Source organism: Coturnix japonica, chromosome 11 (assembly GCF_054131305.1).
Source record: "Coturnix japonica strain WE chromosome 11, WE-NBRP24, whole genome shotgun sequence".
NCBI classification, from domain to species: domain Eukaryota; kingdom Metazoa; phylum Chordata; class Aves; order Galliformes; family Phasianidae; genus Coturnix; species Coturnix japonica.
The window spans coordinates 3501256-3521655 of NC_140673.1; the positions used below are offsets into that span (position 1 = coordinate 3501256).

At 51.4% G+C, this 20400-nt stretch overlaps 2 protein-coding genes across 2 annotated transcripts; both read right to left on the reverse strand.

Moving 5' to 3' along the window:
* Positions 1-3044: 3044 nt before the first annotated feature.
* Positions 3045-6981, reverse strand: LOC146758962 (uncharacterized). The gene is made up of 4 exons (XM_085511964.1): positions 6910-6981; positions 5196-6818; positions 4850-4931; positions 3045-3283 (listed from the first exon to the last, which is right to left on the reverse strand). The coding sequence occupies exons 1-4, from the start codon at positions 6979-6981 to the stop codon at positions 3045-3047; spliced, it is 2016 nt and encodes a 671-aa protein (XP_085368090.1).
* An 11064-nt stretch (positions 6982-18045) lies between these two features.
* Positions 18046-20315, reverse strand: LOC146758963 (uncharacterized). The gene has a single exon (XM_085511965.1). The coding sequence runs from the start codon at positions 20221-20223 to the stop codon at positions 18046-18048; it is 2178 nt and encodes a 725-aa protein (XP_085368091.1). The 5' UTR covers positions 20224-20315.
* Between the last annotated feature and the right edge of the window lie 85 nt (positions 20316-20400).

A 20400-nucleotide genomic window follows, 5' to 3' on the forward strand; every position in this document is an offset into this window, starting at 1 on the left:
CAGAGCATATGCCCAGTCTTCCCTGAGCAGTGCCGGCAGCGCTGGCACCGACTGCTGCCGCTCGGGGCACGAGAAGCCTGGGCACGCTCACAGGGTTTGTCCAGCCGGTGTTGCGACTGGACACGCATGGTGTTTGCAGAAGGTCTTCGGGGAAGTATTGGGACTCTGCTGCCTCTAATGACCATGGCCCATTCTCTGCCTCACGCAGCAGGTGCGCAGGCTGCTGCTTGCAGAGCAGGCAGCTTACAGACACAAGGAGACGCTGCTGCACGCCGGGGTGCTGCATGCCGGAAAAAGAAAAACAGAGAATAAATGATTATCTTGGTAGAACAGGGAGTATTAAATGAAATTATTAGGCAGCGTGTTGAAGGAAAACATGAAGTAGCTTTATCATGCAAATAACGTTGCGGTACTGAGACAGCACTAATTGAGAATTAGTGTAGTCTGTTTGGAGAGGATCCTGTGAGCTGGCCTACAAAGAGGAGATAATGTCTACATACTGTGGGTGATGTGAAGATGATGGATTTGCACAGATCTCTAGCAACGGTACAAGAAGTAAGACATTGTCATGCTGACTGGCACTCGATTTAGAACAGAATATTATGAAGATGTTACTGGTTAGATACCTGAGCAAGAAAGTTACAATTGACTTAAGTGCCTGAAGTTGTTGACTTCCCAGCTATTGCTATGACCAGTAAGACTGGGAATGATTAGTGATTTCCAGTAGTACGGCTGTCTGCAAAATAGCCTCTGACATCCAGAATAACCACTGGGGCGTGAGAGGTTGAATAAAGATACTTGTGAAAAACTGTATCTCTTTGTTCCAGTGCAAGCTTACATGAGATACTGGAAGAAATGTTACAAGGCCATATTTCTCTGATTCAGTGTATATGTTCAGGGTAGGTTCTTCAGAAGAACAAATCTCCATAAGTTTGCAGCTTCTGTGATGCAGCTGTTTACTAATTTCAGCAAGGAAGGGCAGTGTGCAGCCTTCAGCAGTGCTTGCAGCATGGGCGGAGGGGTACAGCAGCTCCACTGAAAGCAACATAGCACGAAGACGTGCCATGCGTTGTGGCCACCGTGGGCCAGAGAAACAGCATGCCCTTAGCACATAGTAGATTTTAACCCAGAAGCACCATCCCGAGAGAGGATGTGGTTGTCCAGGTGTTGTTTGAAGGGTACCTGGGGTGGTTTCACTGGGAGCAGCGGCTGCCTCATCTCAGGGAGGTATGCTGTGGTCAGGGTGCAGAGGGATCACGTGAAGAAGCTGTAGGAAGTGGCGATCATCGGGGAAGATGAACAAGGATATGAAGAGAGTCTAGTTAAATACCTCACACTGTTTCAAGGGAAGAGGAAAGCAGGAGACATCTAACAGGTGAAAACTGTGATGTGCAGTGCTGGAAGCTCCCTACTTCTGTCAGTACATGAGCATGTCCTCCACTGCTGGACACTGCCAGCACAGGGATTTTGAGTGCACAGGGTTCAGCCCATGCAAAGGCCAAGAATGTAGGGATACCTCCAGGATCCTACTGATGCAGGCAAAAGGTATGGGGATGAGAAGGTAGATCCTGCTGGTCGATCCTTTTTCTCCTTCCCGGGCACAGCTTTTGAGGAAAAGTCATCCCCAAAAGGAGGAGGGGATGGGCAAGAATAGGATTCCGGGACAACCTCTGTTAGAGTCTGTGAGAGGACTCTACCGGATGGCCCATGTTAGAACAAAGTGCGTTCTGTCTAGCTGCAGGAGAGATCCACCACGAGACAAAACAGCCAACGAGTGATGGCAGTTGTGATTCTGGGCGAGGAGATGTAAGGACAGCGGCTGGGAGAGGGGAGTGAGGAGTGAGAGAGGCACTGCCCTGCAGTCACCCAAGTGAGTGCAGAAGGAAAGCAGGGTGTGCTCCACGCACGGAGCAGCAGCTCCCTGCAGCCCGCGGAGGAGCAGGCTGTCCCCTGCAGCCCGTGGGCACCACACGAAGCACATCTCCTTTGCAGACAGGAGCGGCCCGCAGGAGGCGGCAGCCACGTTGTGCCCGCAGGAGCAGCCCCGGGCCCGAGCTGCGGCCGTGGAGAGGGGCCCGAAGTGAGGCGGGAGGGCTGGGCGGGCTGCCGCTCTTGAAGAGGAGCGTGCGGTGGTGGAGCTCTGTGGGGAGCTTCCTCACAGAGAGCTGCTCTGTGGAGAAACCGTGAGGCGGTTTCTGCAGGATGGACCCCGGGCTACGGAGCCGCTTCGGAGCAGTGCTGGCAGAGCTGCAGCCTGTGGGAAGCCCGCGAGGGAGCAGTGCGGAAAAGATGGCGGCCGTGAGAGGAACCCTGTGTGGTGCCGTGTCGGAAACGGACCGCGGAGGCTTAGAGACCGCCTCTGTTGTTTCCGCTTTTAAAAGAAACAAACCGCCGCCGGGAGCACTTTGCCTAGTTTCTGTATTTCTGGTTAAGCTTTGTTGGATTGCAAATGTCAGGACATCCTTTTGGGGGAAAAAAAGGCTACTCTGAGCGAACAGTGCACAGTCGTGCAATTGCATTGATCTTTCTTGAAGTTTTCATTTTAATTCAGAAACAAAAAAAAAAAAAAAAGGAAAATTCCAAATAAGAAGAAAGAGAGAAGCGAAGAAATGTTTGCTTTGTTTTTGTGGTTTTGTTTGTTTGTTTTTTCCCCTCACAAATACATTATTTCTGGAGGGGAACGGCAGTATAGATGACAATAGGAAGGTCCTACTTTAGCCTGCCTTAGTTTTAAAAATGTTCTCCTAGACACAGACAGAAGACTGTGGGGTCATATGTGATGTTTATTTTCTTCAAGAAACTGAAGCAGTGAACATTAAAAGCGTGGTTGTTGAGGTTTAACCAGTCAGGCAGCTACACAGCAAACTACTCTTACTGGCTATCCCACCTCCCAGGGGGGTGGGAGAGAGAATCAAAAAAGAAAAACGTTAAACTTTCTGGTTCCATTTTGTGCGGTCTCAAACTACTGCTGACAGCCTCGTGCCTCTCCTCTTGCTGTCCCCTGATGCAGCTACAGGTGAATGCCCTGTGCAGAGCTTAAAGTCTCATCCTGCTGACAGCAGGCCACTGGCAGCAAGCCGCTGCGTGTGGTGCGGCAGCGGTAACTGTGGGGGACAGAGAGCTGTAGGCAAGGGGCAGTGGCACGGCCCTGCCTCCACCCACCACTTCAGGTTTTCCGCAGGAGGGTGGGCCTGGATATGGCAGGGCACGCAGTGCTGCCGGCCTCCATGCCACCTGGTGGGCCACCTGAGCTGGGTGGGTAAGCACTGGGATGGCTTTCTTCCTGGGGACGGAGCTGGGCCACCCTCCGGTGTGTCTCTGAAGCACCTGGAGCTCCGTGCAGCTCCTCTCCACCTCTGCAGAAGCCTTGCACGTGGTGTGGCAGCGGATCCTCTGGGGGACAGATGGCTATGGGCAAGGGACAGGGCGGGCACCGTATGCAGAAAATGTCGAGGGACTTCTCCTGGTATGGAAGCCTAATGGAAAGTGGGAGACATACAGGCACCTGGATGCCAACACTGCCCCTTCAGCAACAGCTGTCCCAAATGTTTCAGAATTGATTGCCGCTCTACAGGAACATGCTCACCCCTTTCTGGCTGCTGTTGATGTCGAAGACAGGTTTTTTACGGTCCCCTTGAGGAAGGCGGAGGACAGTCAATTTGCACTTATTTGGAGGGACTGCAATGCACATTCAGCTGATTACCCCAGGGGTACAAACACTCGCCCACTCTGGAGCTCAGAGCATAGGCACGGAGGATGGAGAAGGTTACGTTGGACCACAGTGTCCGGGTTTGTCTGTATGCTGATGACATCCTCATATGGGGGAATGATGTCTTTGTGGGAATACCCAAGACTACACAGTGTGGCGCCTGAGGAGCCCCGATCCAGCTGGGACACTCTTGGTCTCCTCTAGCCAGGTGCCTGGTTACAGACACACCAGCACTCTCCCACCAGGGCTTCAGAGACCCTCAAGCCCTTCATCACAGGCCACCTCACACACACACCAGCTCAGCCAGCTCACACTTGGCAAGCGAGAAATCACCGTGCCTTGCACGCCCACGCTCTCTGCACTTGCTGCCATCACTGACATGGAGATCCACTGCTCCATTCTCTGACCCCAGTAGCTGCACAGAGACCAAACGTGCACAGACCAGACAGTACTCAGCCAGGTTAGGGTTAAGGGATAATGTTTAATCAGATTTCTACATCTACAGGATTGAGTGTTTCATCTCTGGGAGCTATTCTACAACTACAGGACAAGGGGAAATGGATTTAAGTTGAAAGAGGGTAGATTTAGGTTGGATGTTAGGGGGAAGTTCTTTACTAGGAGCGTTGTGAGGCCCTGGAACAGATGGCCCAGGGAGGTTGTGGATGCCCCGTCCTTGGAGGTGTTCAAGGCCAGGTTGGATGGGGCCCTGGGCAACCTGATGTAGTAATTGTGGAAGGTTGGTGGCCCTGCCAGGCAGGGGGGTTGGAACTTCATGATCCTTGAGGTCCCTTCCAACCCAGGTCATTCTTTGATTCTGTGATTTAGTCTGTTGTCTCTGGGAGCTGCCTGGTGTTTGCAGCCTCCTGCCTTTCCTCTTCCTGTCCCCTGATGCAGCTGCAGGTACAAACTCTGCGCAGAGCCCGAAGCGCCATCCTGATGACAGCTGGCATCCGGCGGCGAGCCGCTGCGTGTGGTGCGGCAGCGGTACCTGTGGGGGACAGAGAGCTGTAGGCAAGGGGCAGAGGCACGGCCCTGCCTGCCACCCACCACCATGGAATTTCCCTGGGAGGACTGCACTGCATGTGGCAGGGCACGGAACGTTGCCGGCCTCCGTGCCACTTGGTGGGCATGGCTTTCTGCCTGGGGACGTACCTGGGCCATCCTCCGGTGCATCTCTGAAGCACACGGAGCTCTGTGCACGTTCTCCGGCCTCTGCAGAAACCTGTGTGGAGAGCAGAAAACCACAACCCTGTCTGTCACTGCCTGTTTTGCTGTGGGTGCCAGGCGACCAAGGAAGGGATTGCCTTTCCAGGCCCCTTTGCTTGAAGGCAAGGCAGGGCTAACAGAAGGGTTCTCCACCCTAATGCGTTGAGCTGGCTGGAAAGGAGACAGCACCAGGCATCTCGGACACAGCAAAAGCTCCAGGCACCTCTCCTGCCTCTGCCTCAATTTCGTGCCTGGTACCAACCACACACGCCTTGCTCACCTCGTGCTGAGGGCCCACATCTGCTCCCACACATGCTGACACCTGCTCCTCAGGCCTGGGATCTGCAGCCACAGATGATTCTGAAGATGTGGTCTCCACCTCACCAGATGAATTATCAGATGTGCCGGGTGTGACACTGACTGCCTCTGCTGCAGCATCTTCCTCACAGTCACACTCCAGTTCTTCCTCCACAGCCTCTGGTGTTGACTGGCAAAGACAGGAGGGCAGGTGCACGCCCTCATCTGTCTCTGCAGCGTCTCTGGCGTGTGACGACTCAGCAGTGCTGGCAAAAGTGCTGCTGTCCTCACTGGGCTCTTCCCACAACACTGGCAGTCTACCAGCCCACACTCGGGAATCACCAGTGTCACGATAAGAGCCATGAGCCTGTGATGTTGTGGGCCGCATGGCCGGCATGCCCTGAGCAATGCCAGCAGTGTTGAAAGCATCACCTCTTGCCTGCACTCTTTGCTGCCTGGTGCTCATCACACTCCTTGGCATGGAAATATTCCAGCGTGACAACAGCTGCTCATCAAGAATTCTTCGGGGTCCTGAGATCATACGAGGGCACCCACAGGCCCTCCTGTTGAACTTTATGGGATCCTGGAAATTCCCTGCTACTCCCACAGCTTCAGGCATGGCCACAGCTTGTTCTTCTCTTTCTCCTCCCTCAGACACCGACAAGAGGAGTGCTGCTGCATTGGCCTCCACCGCAGAGCATGCAGACTCAGAAGAATGCGAGCTTTCTGAATCTTCTTCTGTATCTACATCTGATGCAGACAGAGGCTCCAGGAGAGATGCTGAACACACAGCGTGTGCCTCATCAGATGGGCCAAGAGATGCAACCTGCAGGGTGCCAGATGACTGTCCCGTGGATTCCTTCTCAGCAGCCTCTTCTAGCTCCTGCAGCTCAACCTGCACTCCAACATCCCTGGTTCGGGAACCACCAGGGGCAGGAATCTGTCCCTCAGCCCTGGATGTCACAGAGCATACGCCCAGTCTTCCCTGAGCAGAGCCAGCAGCGCTGGCACCGTCTGCTGCCGCTCGGGGCACGAGAAGCCTGGGCACGCTCACAGGGTTTGTCCAGCCGGTGTTGCGACTGGACACCTGAGGTCTTCGGGGAAGTGTTGGGAGTCTGACGCTTCTAATGCCGCTGGTGCATTCTCTGCCTCGCGCAGCAGGTGCACAGGCTGCTGCTTGCAGAGCAGGCAGCTTACAGACATTAGAACGCCGGGGTGCAGCTGCCGGCATCCCTGGCCGCCTTAAGTGAGGCAGCAAGGATGGCTGAGGCTGTCTCCGTTGCCCGCCGGCACTGCTGCGGGTCACCGACAGCGTGAACTGCCACCCGCCCGCCTGCAAGAGAAGCCGAGGAGAAACACCAGGTGAGCGCGGTCCGTCCCGCTCCCGCCCCACGGAGCACCGAGGGCAGCGCTCATGTGGGCGGTCCCCGCGCCACGCGGGAAGACGTTCGGCCTCGCCTCCCTCGGGCTCCCTTACCTGTGCGCGGCGGCTCCCGGAGGCCCGCGAGCTCTCCGGGCCGGGCAGCGGCGGCAGATGGACGCCGTGGAGGGACGAGCCCGGGCTCCGGCTGCCCGGCGGCACCGCTCGCGGCGCCGTGCGGCCCACCTGTGGGGAGAAGGAGGCGTGAGATGGAGGTGGCCAGGTCGCCACCGGCGGCCCGGCCGAGCCCGGCCCCGCTGCTCTCCGCCTGCCTCACCTGGCGGCGTTCCTGCACGCGTGGCAGCCCTGCGTTGGGCTGGGAGTCGTCCTTCTCGCGCTTCTCGCTCATCTCCGCGTCCTCGCACAGAGGCACAGGGAAGCACCCAGGAGCTGCTGCCTCCTCACGGAGCCGCTGTCCTGAGAGTGAGCGGCACTCCCTCCAGGGGACGCTGACCCCTCAAGGCAGCCCCGCGTCACAACGGCCTTCGGGTTCGATGCCGGCCCGCGTCACAAAGCCCTGGCGGTTACGACAGCCCACTGTGACAGCCCTCCGCACGTGCCTGGCAGCCGGCTGCCTGTGACTCAGCGTCGTCCTTATACCTCTCCCTACTCCTAACTCAGGATTATTATCTGAAACTAAAATGTAATTTATGTTGAAAGTAAATAATAAACTCTTCTTTATGAGATGAAATTTACTGGGAATAGTCTGTGTAATCTTCTAGAAAGATCAAAGAATCTCCCCCAAAACTTGGTGACTCCTTTGCCTATAATAGTTCAGCTGACAAAATTCATAAGGAAAAGAAATGAAGGCAACTCAGAAAAGAAAGAAAGAGAGAAAGAAAAAAGAATTCATTACTTAGAATAAAGAATTGTAGAATCTCCACTAGTAAAAAGGAAATAAATCAAAGGGATTAAGAGGAGCAAGGATCTCGGTCATCTAGTGGAGATTCGGAAGACAAAGATGTTTATTAAGTTTTTTACCCGATAGTTATATCTGTAGTCAGAAACCGTTTCACTTTCATATAACTCTGTTTTCAACCTCGTTTCTTTGTCAGTTGTGTCTGTCTTACAGATTATACTTTTATATGTAGTGGCATAATGATGTTACACTTAATGATCTTATATTTCTATACATTCTCAAATCAATACTTTAAGTGATTTTTTCACTGGTGATGCACTTTGGGAGGAGCAAAGGAGCTGTCTGTGCACCACGCATCAGGACAACATCATTAGCTGTTCTTGCTCATACAAGAGTTTCACTTATGTATGTCATTTATCTATGACACTTATTCCTAGAAGAGTTTATAGGGTTATCTTTGCTCTTAATCACACATTTCTGATAGGACAGACTTGTAAATTAATCCACTGCATTGGTAATTTCCATTAAGTTCAATTTCAGGTCCTGATTTTTGAACATTAGTGAGTAAATCTGAATTAGCATTAAAACGGTTGCATGTTGCATTGTACAGCTCATCATGATTTCTCTGTCTTTACTCGTAACTACATGCTGGATGTTTATTTAGTACATGTTTGAAATGTACACTCAAGTATGGCCGCTAATTGTAGTGGTTCCCCTGGGCAACTTGCTCTATGCATCCCTTCTTGTGGGGGTTTAGGCAGGAAGGACCCAGAGTTCCCTTCGGGCCTTAACTGTTCTTTGATCCTGTCCAGCACTCTGCTGTGCTGCACAAATGCATCAAGCAATCTTTGCACTGAGATGGTGTCAGAAATCCTCCACACTCATCCTGAATTATTCATCCTGAATTGGAAGAATGATAGTCCACTCCGTCCCTCTGACCTCAGACCGGTCTCAGCTGACCCTGCCGTAGCTGTACAATATCCCCATCATCCACTCTACTGCAATCACCATCTTCATCACAGGGAATCTGGATCCACCTTACTTAAAGCAGCCTGAAGTAGTTTCTCGGTGTTTCAGGCAACATTCGTGACAGATGAGTGTCTTTTATTCCTTGTCCGTTTTTTCCGGTGTGATAGAAGTAACTGTAAAAAGCCTTGTTTTCATGTTGCCAGCTCTGTGCACAGACTAACCTCCATTTGTGCTTGCATTTCTTTTGAGCTTTCGCATTTCTTCTGTCTGAAAATCCCAAGTTTCTGGTGTATTTATACTTAGAGTCTTACATACAGTAATCTTAAATGCATAAATCCTTGCTGAAACACTGGTCAGCCAGCCTGGCCAAAAAACAAGAGCACTTCATTCCAAGCATAAAAAGATGTTTTAATTAATCAATTAATTTCAATTATTCTATTTTGGTATGTGTGGCAGTTTGCAAATATATTCTATTCTCTTAATAGAAACACGTAGCACAGATAGTGGAGATGCGAGTTTATAAGCCACACATATAGCACATATGTTGTACTTTAAAATCACGTTTGTACAGTAAAAGAAAGTTAATGATGGAATAAGTATGGTGTTCTATGACAAAAGAAACAAAGCACGCCTCTGCAGTGTTTCCCTTTCCTTCCCATGCAGAATGCCTGGAAGGTGTGTAAGGACTGTGTATGTTGGATGTGCCACATTTGGTAGCACGAAAGAGGAGTCCAAGGCAAGCCTATGAATAAGCTGTGTATTCATTGAGGTGACCCTCCAACCACATGATCTAACAGTGTCTATGGCAAGGTGGAAAAGCTGGAAAAATTGATACAAAAAAAAGAGCTTTGTTGTATCTGTACCAACAAAACGAGGCTTTCAAATAGGAGATAACAAAGCCTCTAGTTGGATGTTTTGCAGAGTTGGCTTTGCAATGAGGTGAAATTTTACATGGATGCAGCTAACGCTGGAGTCCTAACAATGAGTCTACTGAAGTTCAAAAACTAGTTGAAGAGCTGTTCTTTTACACGGTTATGAACCCCTTTACAGATCACCCCGTGTTACGGCAGCTTTGCATCAAATTATACAGGCATCCATGATACTTTTCTGATTAATTGAGGCAGTAGAAATCCATTTGGATATTTCCTCATCCAAACACATTTTCTGAGGGAATTCCTCAAGCAAGTGATACTCTTATCTTTCTGACTGTCCTTCTAATCTAAGGCCAAGGTTGTGCTGAGAGAAAGAAAACACAGATTTCAGGGACACAAGCAGTGTTGCATGCAGTATGCTGAGCTGGACTCACGCACACACATAGTCACTGTTTGAAGGCAAGGCCTTTAAATATAAAGGGAAAGGTACCCAATGCACTCCGTGCAGCACAGCTCACACCTCCTGGAGGTTTAGCTGACTGGGATGAGGTCCAGTGCAGCTAGAAAGGAAAAGTCAGAAAAAAATCCATACTCCTGTACTGTGTGCACAACAGTCTGACTCCCTGGAGCAGAAGGATGCTATGAGGCCCCTGGTTAAAAAATAATGATAGTAATAATAAAACAATTATAAAGCTGCCACTGTTGTAAAGCACCAAGGGCATATCTGACCTAATATGCTTAACTCAAAAATATGCGTGTCTTTGTACCCTTCGTACCATTTAAGAAAATTTGCAGCACAAAAAAGTAAGTACAGTGACCTAAAAAATCTCCTACCTTCTCTAGATTGTCCTCTGCCAACTCCGTATGTAATTGGAGATCAGTAAAGAAACTGCTTAAAACTTGTGTGAGCTCTCCTCATTTTGAAGGCTCTTCAGGTGATCAGCTTCAGCTTCTGCTTCCTTCAGTTATTGCGCAAGGAGAAAGGGAGATTTTAGCCTAGCCTTCTGCTAGTAACATACCTCCTGAATCTCCTGTATGCATACTCCTGCAATTGATATAACCAGATATAACATATTCCAGAGCATGGACTAAATATCTGCAGCACACAATACAGGAAAACCTCTGTGAAAGTCAAATGGTATCTTATACTGCTATCTGACCAGCAGATGAGTGCTGCTTTTTCATGTTGGCTATGCTAACAAGACGGAGATAATATGCACACAGCACTTTGAAGAAATAAAGAGTATCTACAGTTGTTCAGGTACCACGTAGGTAATTTCCTAGACCTGTGAAAATACTCAGCTCATGAAAGCACATATCAGTCCTATGACTAGTAGCAAATGAGAAGACGGGCAGTTTAGGGCACAAGAGCACAAGAGAAGTTTAGGGTTAGGGTTAGGGCTAGGATTAGGCTCTGGATGCCTAAGTGGAGAAGTCAGGAAAGGAATGCAAGAGACCAGCATGGCTGAACTGCGACCTACTGGTCAAACTAGAGAGTAGGAAGAAAATGCACAGGCAGTGGAAGCAGGGACTGGTAAACTGGGAGGAGTACCGGAATGTTGCTGGGCTGCGTAGGGATGGAGTCAGGAAGGCCAAGGCCCAATTGGAAAGGGACGGAAAGGAGAATAAGAAAGGCTTCTACAGGTACATCAACCAGAAAAGGGAAGTCCAAGAGAGCGTACTGTCCCGAGTGAGAAACATAGGCAAGGTAGTGATAAGGACAAGGAGAAGGCTGAGGTATTCAGCAATATTTTTGTCTTAGTCTTCACCGGAGAGTGCCATCCACATAGCCCTCGAGCAGGTGGTTTGGAAGGTGCAAAATGTGGGATCTGATGGTTCACAACCACCTGAAGAACCTGAGCATCCGTAAGTCTTCAGGTCCTGATGAGATGCACCCCAGAGTCCTAAGGATGATGTAGTCACTAAGCCACTCTCGGTAAGTGAAGTCCGTGGCGACTGGAAAAAAGGCAATATCACACTCATTTTAAACCAAGGTAGAAAGAATGAGCTACCAATCTGTTAGCCACACTTCAGATTGCCTCTGTACACCTTTAACTGATGAGATTAGCCTGGTGTGGAACTCATATCTAAGTTAGAAGTTTCTGCCTTTAGAAAAATGTAATATTTTCATTGATCTGACCTTTTTTTTTTTTTTTTTTTCCTTCTCTTTCTGCAAGTAACCAGTTCACAGTATTGTGATTTTTAGTAATGATTTTGGAAAAGAAAAGTTTGTTGTGAAAAGTACATCTCACCAAATCTGTAAACAAATGTTCCTTCCCATAGCTCAGCTGAAAAAACAAATTCCAACTAAGAATCAAAACACAAGGTGACCAAAAGCAAAAAATCATACGTAAGTATGACACAAATGGCATGAAGATAATTACTCCCCTCCACACATACCTGTACAAGCACATTTCATTAAAATTCTGAGCTAGCCTTGTCTACTTTTAGCCTTTGCTCTCTCCATAGCTCAGATAACATAGCCTGTACTGAAACTCTTAGTCAGTCTATTTTATGAATGTTTTAACTGACGGATTACCTTTTCAATAAAGAAGCAACTCCTAGAGTTGAATCCTAACATCAGTAAAACCTCAGGCTCCGTTGATTTTTCTGTCAAGGTAGATTTATCTCTGAAGAGACATCAGCCTGTTTAAGCATGTGGCTGCATACCCTCTTGCTGTAAGGCTGGTTAGTGTCTCTTTGTCTGTGTTTCCTTTGCAGTAAAGAGGCTGTGCCGCAACCAGAGTCTGAGAAGAAAAGGAAATATTGTGAGACCTAGGGGTACTGGTTAAGCTCAAATGGACTTCTGCAGTACATACAGGCACTCATACCAGCAACAATGTATGAGTCTCAGTTTTGTTAGCACAGTAGATTAAGTGACAGAGCCAAAAGGTGACCTTTCCCTTCCCTACTTCCCTCCCCAGAACCAGCAAACAATGTGAGTGTTTCAGACATGCAGTTGCTTTCCCTTCCCTTCCCTTCCCTTCCCTTCCCTTCCCTTCCCTTCCCTTCCCTTCCCTTCCCTTCCCTTCCCTTCCCTTCCCTTCCCTTCCCTTCCCTTCCCTTCCCTTCCCTTCCCTTCCCTTCCCTTCCCTTCCCTTAATATTTCTGAATTTCTCTGTACAGCAGAGCCCTGACGCACTGTCACAAATGGCTACATATCTAGTGTAGCCATCAAATACCATCCTCTCTCTGTGTCTCCATTATATTCTCTGTGTCTCTCAGCAGTGCTGGCAGAAGCGCTGCTTTCCTCACTGGGCTCTTCCCACAACACTGGCAGTCTACCAGCCCACATCTGGGAATCACCAGAGTCAAGAAACAAGCCATGAGCCTGTGATGTTGTGGGCCGGATGGCTGGCATGCCATGAGCAGCACCAGCAGTTTTGGAACCATCACATCTTGCCTACAGTCTTTCCTGCCCGGGCCTCATCACACTCCTTGGCCAGGAAATATTCCAGCGTGACAATGTCCGCTCATTTCTGCCCTCATCCACAAATCTTTGGGGTCCTCCGATCATACGAGGGCACCCACAGGCCCTCCTGTTGATCTCAATGGGATCCTGGAAACTCCCAGCTTCTCCCAGAGCTTCAGGCATGGCCACAGCTGGTTCTTCTCTTTCTCCTCCCTCAGACACCGACAAGAGGAGTGCTGCTGCATTGGCCTCCACCGCAGAGCATGCAGCCTCAGAAGAATAGGAGCTTTCTGAATCTCCTGTATCTACATGTGATGCAGGCAGAGGCTCCAGAAGAGACGCTGAACACACGGGTGTGCCTCATCAGATGGGCCAAGAGATGCAACCTGCAGGGTGCCAGATGACTCTCCTGCCGTTTCTCTCCCAGCGCTCTCTTCCAGTTCTTGCTGCAAATCCTGGACTAACACATCCCTGGCTGGGGAACCATCAGAGGCAGAGGAGCACTCAGTGTTGAAAGAAGTTGAGTTCTCCCCATCTTCAGGTCCGGTTATGGGCAAGGGCTCGAGGTGTCCTTCAGGCTCAAGGTCTGCAGCCAGAGAAGCTGCACATGAAGTGTCTGCCTCAACAGGTGAGGCAAGAGATGCGCTGCATAGGTTGCCAGATGACTGCCTGTGGGTTCATTCTGAACAGCCTCTTCTAGCTCCTGCAGCTCAACCTGCTCTCCAGCATCGCTGGTTCCTGAACCACCAGGGGCAAAAATCTGTCCCTCAGCCCTGGATGTCACAGAGCATATGCCCAGTCTTCCCTGAGCAGTGCCGGCAGCGCTGGCACCGACTGCTGCCGCTCGGGGCACGAGAAGCCTGGGCACGCTCACAGGGTTTGTCCAGCCGGTGTTGCGACTGGACACGCATGGTGTTTGCAGAAGGTCTTCGGGGAAGTATTGGGACTCTGCTGCCTCTAATGACCATGGCCCATTCTCTGCCTCACGCAGCAGGTGCGCAGGCTGCTGCTTGCAGAGCAGGCAGCTTACAGACACAAGGAGACGCTGCTGCACGCCGGGGTGCTGCATGCCGGAAAAAGAAAAACAGAGAATAAATGATTATCTTGGTAGAACAGGGAGTATTAAATGAAATTATTAGGCAGCGTGTTGAAGGAAAACATGAAGTAGCTTTATCATGCAAATAACGTTGCGGTACTGAGACAGCACTAATTGAGAATTAGTGTAGTCTGTTTGGAGAGGATCCTGTGAGCTGGCCTACAAAGAGGAGATAATGTCTACATACTGTGGGTGATGTGAAGATGATGGATTTGCACAGATCTCTAGCAACGGTACAAGAAGTAAGACATTGTCATGCTGACTGGCACTCGATTTAGAACAGAATATTATGAAGATGTTACTGGTTAGATACCTGAGCAAGAAAGTTACAATTGACTTAAGTGCCTGAAGTTGTTGACTTCCCAGCTATTGCTATGACCAGTAAGACTGGGAATGATTAGTGATTTCCAGTAGTACGGCTGTCTGCAAAATAGCCTCTGACATCCAGAATAACCACTGGGGCGTGAGAGGTTGAATAAAGATACTTGTGAAAAACTGTATCTCTTTGTTCCAGTGCAAGCTTACATGAGATACTGGAAGAAATGTTACAAGGCCATATTTCTCTGATTCAGTGTATATGTTCAGGGTAGGTTCTTCAGAAGAACAAATCTCCATAAGTTTGCAGCTTCTGTGATGCAGCTGTTTACTAATTTCAGCAAGGAAGGGCAGTGTGCAGCCTTCAGCAGTGCTTGCAGCATGGGCGGAGGGGTACAGCAGCTCCACTGAAAGCAACATAGCACGAAGACGTGCCATGCGTTGTGGCCACCGTGGGCCAGAGAAACAGCATGCCCTTAGCACATAGTAGATTTTAACCCAGAAGCACCATCCCGAGAGAGGATGTGGTTGTCCAGGTGTTGTTTGAAGGGTACCTGGGGTGGTTTCACTGGGAGCAGCGGCTGCCTCATCTCAGGGAGGTATGCTGTGGTCAGGGTGCAGAGGGATCACGTGAAGAAGCTGTAGGAAGTGGCGATCATCGGGGAAGATGAACAAGGATATGAAGAGAGTCTAGTTAAATACCTCACACTGTTTCAAGGGAAGAGGAAAGCAGGAGACATCTAACAGGTGAAAACTGTGATGTGCAGTGCTGGAAGCTCCCTACTTCTGTCAGTACATGAGCATGTCCTCCACTGCTGGACACTGCCAGCACAGGGATTTTGAGTGCACAGGGTTCAGCCCATGCAAAGGCCAAGAATGTAGGGATACCTCCAGGATCCTACTGATGCAGGCAAAAGGTATGGGGATGAGAAGGTAGATCCTGCTGGTCGATCCTTTTTCTCCTTCCCGGGCACAGCTTTTGAGGAAAAGTCATCCCCAAAAGGAGGAGGGGATGGGCAAGAATAGGATTCCGGGACAACCTCTGTTAGAGTCTGTGAGAGGACTCTACCGGATGGCCCATGTTAGAACAAAGTGCGTTCTGTCTAGCTGCAGGAGAGATCCACCACGAGACAAAACAGCCAACGAGTGATGGCAGTTGTGATTCTGGGTGAGGAGATGTAAGGACAGCGGCTGGGAGAGGGGAGTGAGGAGTGAGAGAGGCACTGCCCTGCAGTCACCCAAGTGAGTGCAGAAGGAAAGCAGGGTGTGCTCCACGCACGGAGCAGCAGCTCCCTGCAGCCCGCGGAGGAGCAGGCTGTCCCCTGCAGCCCGTGGGCACCACACGAAGCACATCTCCTTTGCAGACAGGAGCGGCCCGCAGGAGGCGGCAGCCACGTTGTGCCCGCAGGAGCAGCCCCGGGCCCGAGCTGCGGCCGTGGAGAGGGGCCCGAAGTGAGGCGGGAGGGCTGGGCGGGCTGCCGCTCTTGAAGAGGAGCGTGCGGTGGTGGAGCTCTGTGGGGAGCTTCCTCACAGAGAGCTGCTCTGTGGAGAAACCGTGAGGCGGTTTCTGCAGGATGGACCCCGGGCTACGGAGCCGCTTCGGAGCAGTGCTGGCAGAGCTGCAGCCTGTGGGAAGCCCGCGAGGGAGCAGTGCGGAAAAGATGGCGGCCGTGAGAGGAACCCTGTGTGGTGCCGTGTCGGAAACGGACCGCGGAGGCTTAGAGACCGCCTCTGTTGTTTCCGCTTTTAAAAGAAACAAACCGCCGCCGGGAGCACTTTGCCTAGTTTCTGTATTTCTGGTTAAGCTTTGTTGGATTGCAAATGTCAGGACATCCTTTTGGGGGAAAAAAAGGCTACTCTGAGCGAACAGTGCACAGTCGTGGAATTGCATTGATCTTTCTTGAAGTTTTCATTTTAATTCAGAAACAAAAAAAAAAAAAAAAGGAAAATTCCAAATAAGAAGAAAGAGAGAAGCGAAGAAATGTTTGCTTTGTTTTTGTGGTTTTGTTTGTTTGTTTTTTCCCCTCACAAATACATTATTTCTGGAGGGGAACGGCAGTATAGATGACAATAGGAAGGTCCTACTTTAGCCTGCCTTAGTTTTAAAAATGTTCTCCTAGACACAGACAGAAGACTGTGGGGTCATATGTGATGTTTATTTTCTTCAAGAAACTGAAGCAGTGAACATTAAAAGCGTGGTTGTTGAGGTTTAACCAGTCAGGCAGCTACACAGCAAACTACTCTTACTGGCTATCCCACCTCCCAGGGGGGTGGGAGAGAGAATCAAAAAAGAAAAACGTTAAACTTTCTGGTTCCATTTTGTGCGGTCTCAAACTACTGCTGACAGCCTCGTGCCTCTCCTCTTGCTGTCCCCTGATGCAGCTACAGGTGAATGCCCTGTGCAGAGCTTAAAGTCTCATCCTGCTGACAGCAGGCCACTGGCAGCAAGCCGCTGCGTGTGGTGCGGCAGCGGTAACTGTGGGGGACAGAGAGCTGTAGGCAAGGGGCAGTGGCACGGCCCTGCCTCCACCCACCACTTCAGGTTTTCCGCAGGAGGGTGGGCCTGGATATGGCAGGGCACGCAGTGCTGCCGGCCTCCATGCCACCTGGTGGGCCACCTGAGCTGGGTGGGTAAGCACTGGGATGGCTTTCTTCCTGGGGACGGAGCTGGGCCACCCTCCGGTGTGTCTCTGAAGCACCTGGAGCTCCGTGCAGCTCCTCTCCACCTCTGCAGAAGCCTTGCACGTGGTGTGGCAGCGGATCCTCTGGGGGACAGATGGCTATGGGCAAGGGACAGGGCGGGCACCGTATGCAGAAAATGTCGAGGGACTTCTCCTGGTATGGAAGCCTAATGGAAAGTGGGAGACTTACAGGCACCTGGATGCCAACACTGCCCCTTCAGCAACAGCTGTCCCAAATGTTTCAGAATTGATTGCCGCTCTACAGGAACATGCTCACCCCTTTCTGGCTGCTGTTGATGTCGAAGACAGGTTTTTTACGGTCCCCTTGAGGAAGGCGGAGGACAGTCAATTTGCACTTATTTGGAGGGACTGCAATGCACATTCAGCTGATTACCTCAGGGGTACAAACACTCGCCCACTCTGGAGCTCAGAGCATAGGCACGGAGGATGGAGAAGGTTACGTTGGACCACAGTGTCCGGGTTTGTCTGTATGCTGATGACATCCTCATATGGGGGAATGATGTCTTTGTGGGAATACCCAAGACTACACAGTGTGGCGCCTGAGGAGCCCCGATCCAGCTGGGACACTCTTGGTCTCCTCTAGCCAGGTGCCTGGTTACAGACACACCAGCACTCTCCCACCAGGGCTTCAGAGACCCTCAAGCCCTTCATCACAGGCCACCTCACACACACACCAGCTCAGCCAGCTCACACTTGGCAAGCGAGAAATCACCGTGCCTTGCACGCCCACGCTCTCTGCACTTGCTGCCATCACTGACACGGGGATCCACTGCTCCATTCTCTGATCCCAGTAGCTGCACAGAGACCAAACGTGCACAGACCAGACAGCACTCAGCCAGGATAGGGTTAAGGGATAAGGTTTAATCAGATTTCTACATATACAGGATTGGGTGTTTCATCTCTGGGAGCTATTCTACAACTACAGGACAAGGGGAAATGGACTTAAGATGAAAGAGGGTAAATTTAGGTTGGATGTTAGGGGGAAGTTCTTTACTAGGAGCGTTGTGAGGCCCTGGAACAGGCTGCCAAGGGAGGTTGTGGATGCCCCGTCCTTAGAGGTGTTCAAGGCCAGGTTGGATGGGACCTTGGGCAACCTGATCTAGTAATTGTGGAAGGTTGGTGGCCCTGCCAGGCAGGGGGGTTTGGAACTTCATGATCCCTGAAGTCCCTTGCAATCCAGGTCATTCTTCAATTCTGTGATTTAGTTTGTTGTCTCTGGGAGCTGCCTGGTGTTTGCAGCCTCGTGCCTTTCCTCTTCCTGTCCCCTGATGCAGCTGCAGGTGCAAACTCTGCGCAGAGCCCGAAGCGCCATCCTGATGACAGCTGGCATCCGGCGGCGAGCCGCTGCGTGTGGTGCGTCAGTGGTACCTGTTGGGGACAGAGAGCTGTAGGCAAGGGGCAGAGGCACGGCCCTGCCTGCCACCCACCACCATGGAATTTCCCTGGGAGGACTGCACTGCATGTGGCAGGGCACAGAACGCCGCTGGCCTCCGTGCCACTTGGTGGGCATGGCTTTCTGCCCGGGGACGTACCTGGGCCATCCTCCGGTGCATCTCTGAAGCACACGGAGCTCTGTGCACGTTTTCTGGCCTCTGCAGAAACCTGTGTGGAGAGAACAAAACCACAACCCAGTCTGTCACTGCCCGGTGATGCTGTGGGTGCCACGCGCCCAAGGAAGGGATTGCCTTTCCAGGCCCCTTTGCTTGAAGGTAAGGCAGGGGTAACAGAAGGGTTCTCCACCCTAATGCGTGGAGCTGGCTGGAAAGGAGACAGCACCAGGCATCTTGCCACAGCGCAAGCTCCAGGCACCTCTCCTGCCTCTGCCTCAATTTCATGCCTGGTACCAACCACACACGCCTTGCTCACCTCGTCCTGAGGGCCCACATCTGCTCCCACACATGCTGACACCTGCTCCTCAGGCCTGGGATCTGCAGCCACAGATGATGCTGAAGATGTGGTCTCCACATCAACTGATGAATTATCAGATGTGCTGGGTGTTAAACTGACTGCCTCTGATGAAGTATCTTCCTCAGAGTAATAATCCCAGTCTTCCTCCACAGCATCCACTTTTGAAGTGCAAAGACGGGAGGGCAGGTGGATGCCCTCATCTGTCTCTGCAGTGTCTCTGGTATTCAGCATGCTCTCAGCAGTGCTAGAAGAACTGCTGCTGTCATCGCTGGAGTCTTCTTGCACAAGTGGCAGTCTACCAGCCAACAATTGGAAATCACCAGAGTCAAGAAATGAGGTATGACCCCTTGATGTTGTGGGCCGGATGGCTGGCATGCCCTGAGTAGCGCTAGCAGTGTTGAAAGCATCACCTCTTGCCTGTAGTCTTAGCTGACTGGGGCTCATCACACTCCTTGGCCAGGAAATATTCCAGTGTGACAACATCCGCTCATTTCTGTCCTCATCAAGAATTCTTCGGAGTGCTGGGATCATATGAGGGCACCCACAGGCCCTCCTGTGGGATCCTACAGGATCCTGGAAACTCCCTGCTTCTTCCAGAGCTTCAGGCATGGCCACAGATGGTTCTTCTCTTTCTCCTCCCTCAGACACTGACAAGAGGAGTGCGGCTGCATTGGCCTCCACTGCAGAGCATGCAGACTCAGAAGAATAGGAGCTTTCTGAATCTTCTTCTGTATCTACATGTGATGCAGACAGAGGCTCCAGGAGAGATGCTGAACACACAGCGTGTGCCTCATCAGATGGGGCAAGAGATGCAACCTGCAGGGTGCCAGATGACTCTCCTGCCGTTTCTATCCCAGCACTCTCTCCTAGTTCTTGCTGCGAATCCTGGACTAGAACATCCCTAGCTGGGGAATCATCAGAGGCAGAGGAGCATTCAGTGTTGGAAGAGGTTGAGTTCTCCTCATCTTCAGGATTGGTTGCTGGCAAGGGCTCGAGGTGTCCTTCAGGCTCAAGGTCTACAGTCAGAGAAGCTGCACATACAGTGCCTGCCTCAACAGGTAAGGCAAGAGATGCGCTGCACAGGTTGCCAGATGACTGTCCCGTGGATTCCTTCTCAGCAGCCTCTTCCAGCTCCTGCAGCTCAACCTGCACTCCAGCATCACTGGTTCGGGAACCACCAGGGGCAGGAATCTGTCCCTCAGCCCTGGATGTCACAGAGCATACGCCCAGTCTTCCCTGAGCAGCGCCGGCAGCGCTGGCACCGTCTGCTGCCGCTCGGGGCACGAGAAGCCTGGGCACGCTCACAGGGTTTGTCCAGCCGGTGTTGCGACTGGACACCTGAGGTCTTCGGGGAAGTGTTGGGAGTCTGACGCTTCTAATGCCGATGGTGCATTCTCTGCCTCGCGCAGCAGGTGCGCAGGCTGCTGCACCAGAACGCCGGGGTGCAGCTGCCGGCATCCCTGGCCGCCTTAAGTGAGGCAGCAAGGATGGCTGAGGCTGTCTCCGTTGCCCGCCGGCACTGCTGCGGGTCACCGACAGCGTGAACTGCCACCCGCCCGCCTGCAAGAGAAGCCGAGGAGAAACACCAGGTGAGCGCGGTCCGTCCCGCTCCCGCCCCACGGAGCACCGAGGGCA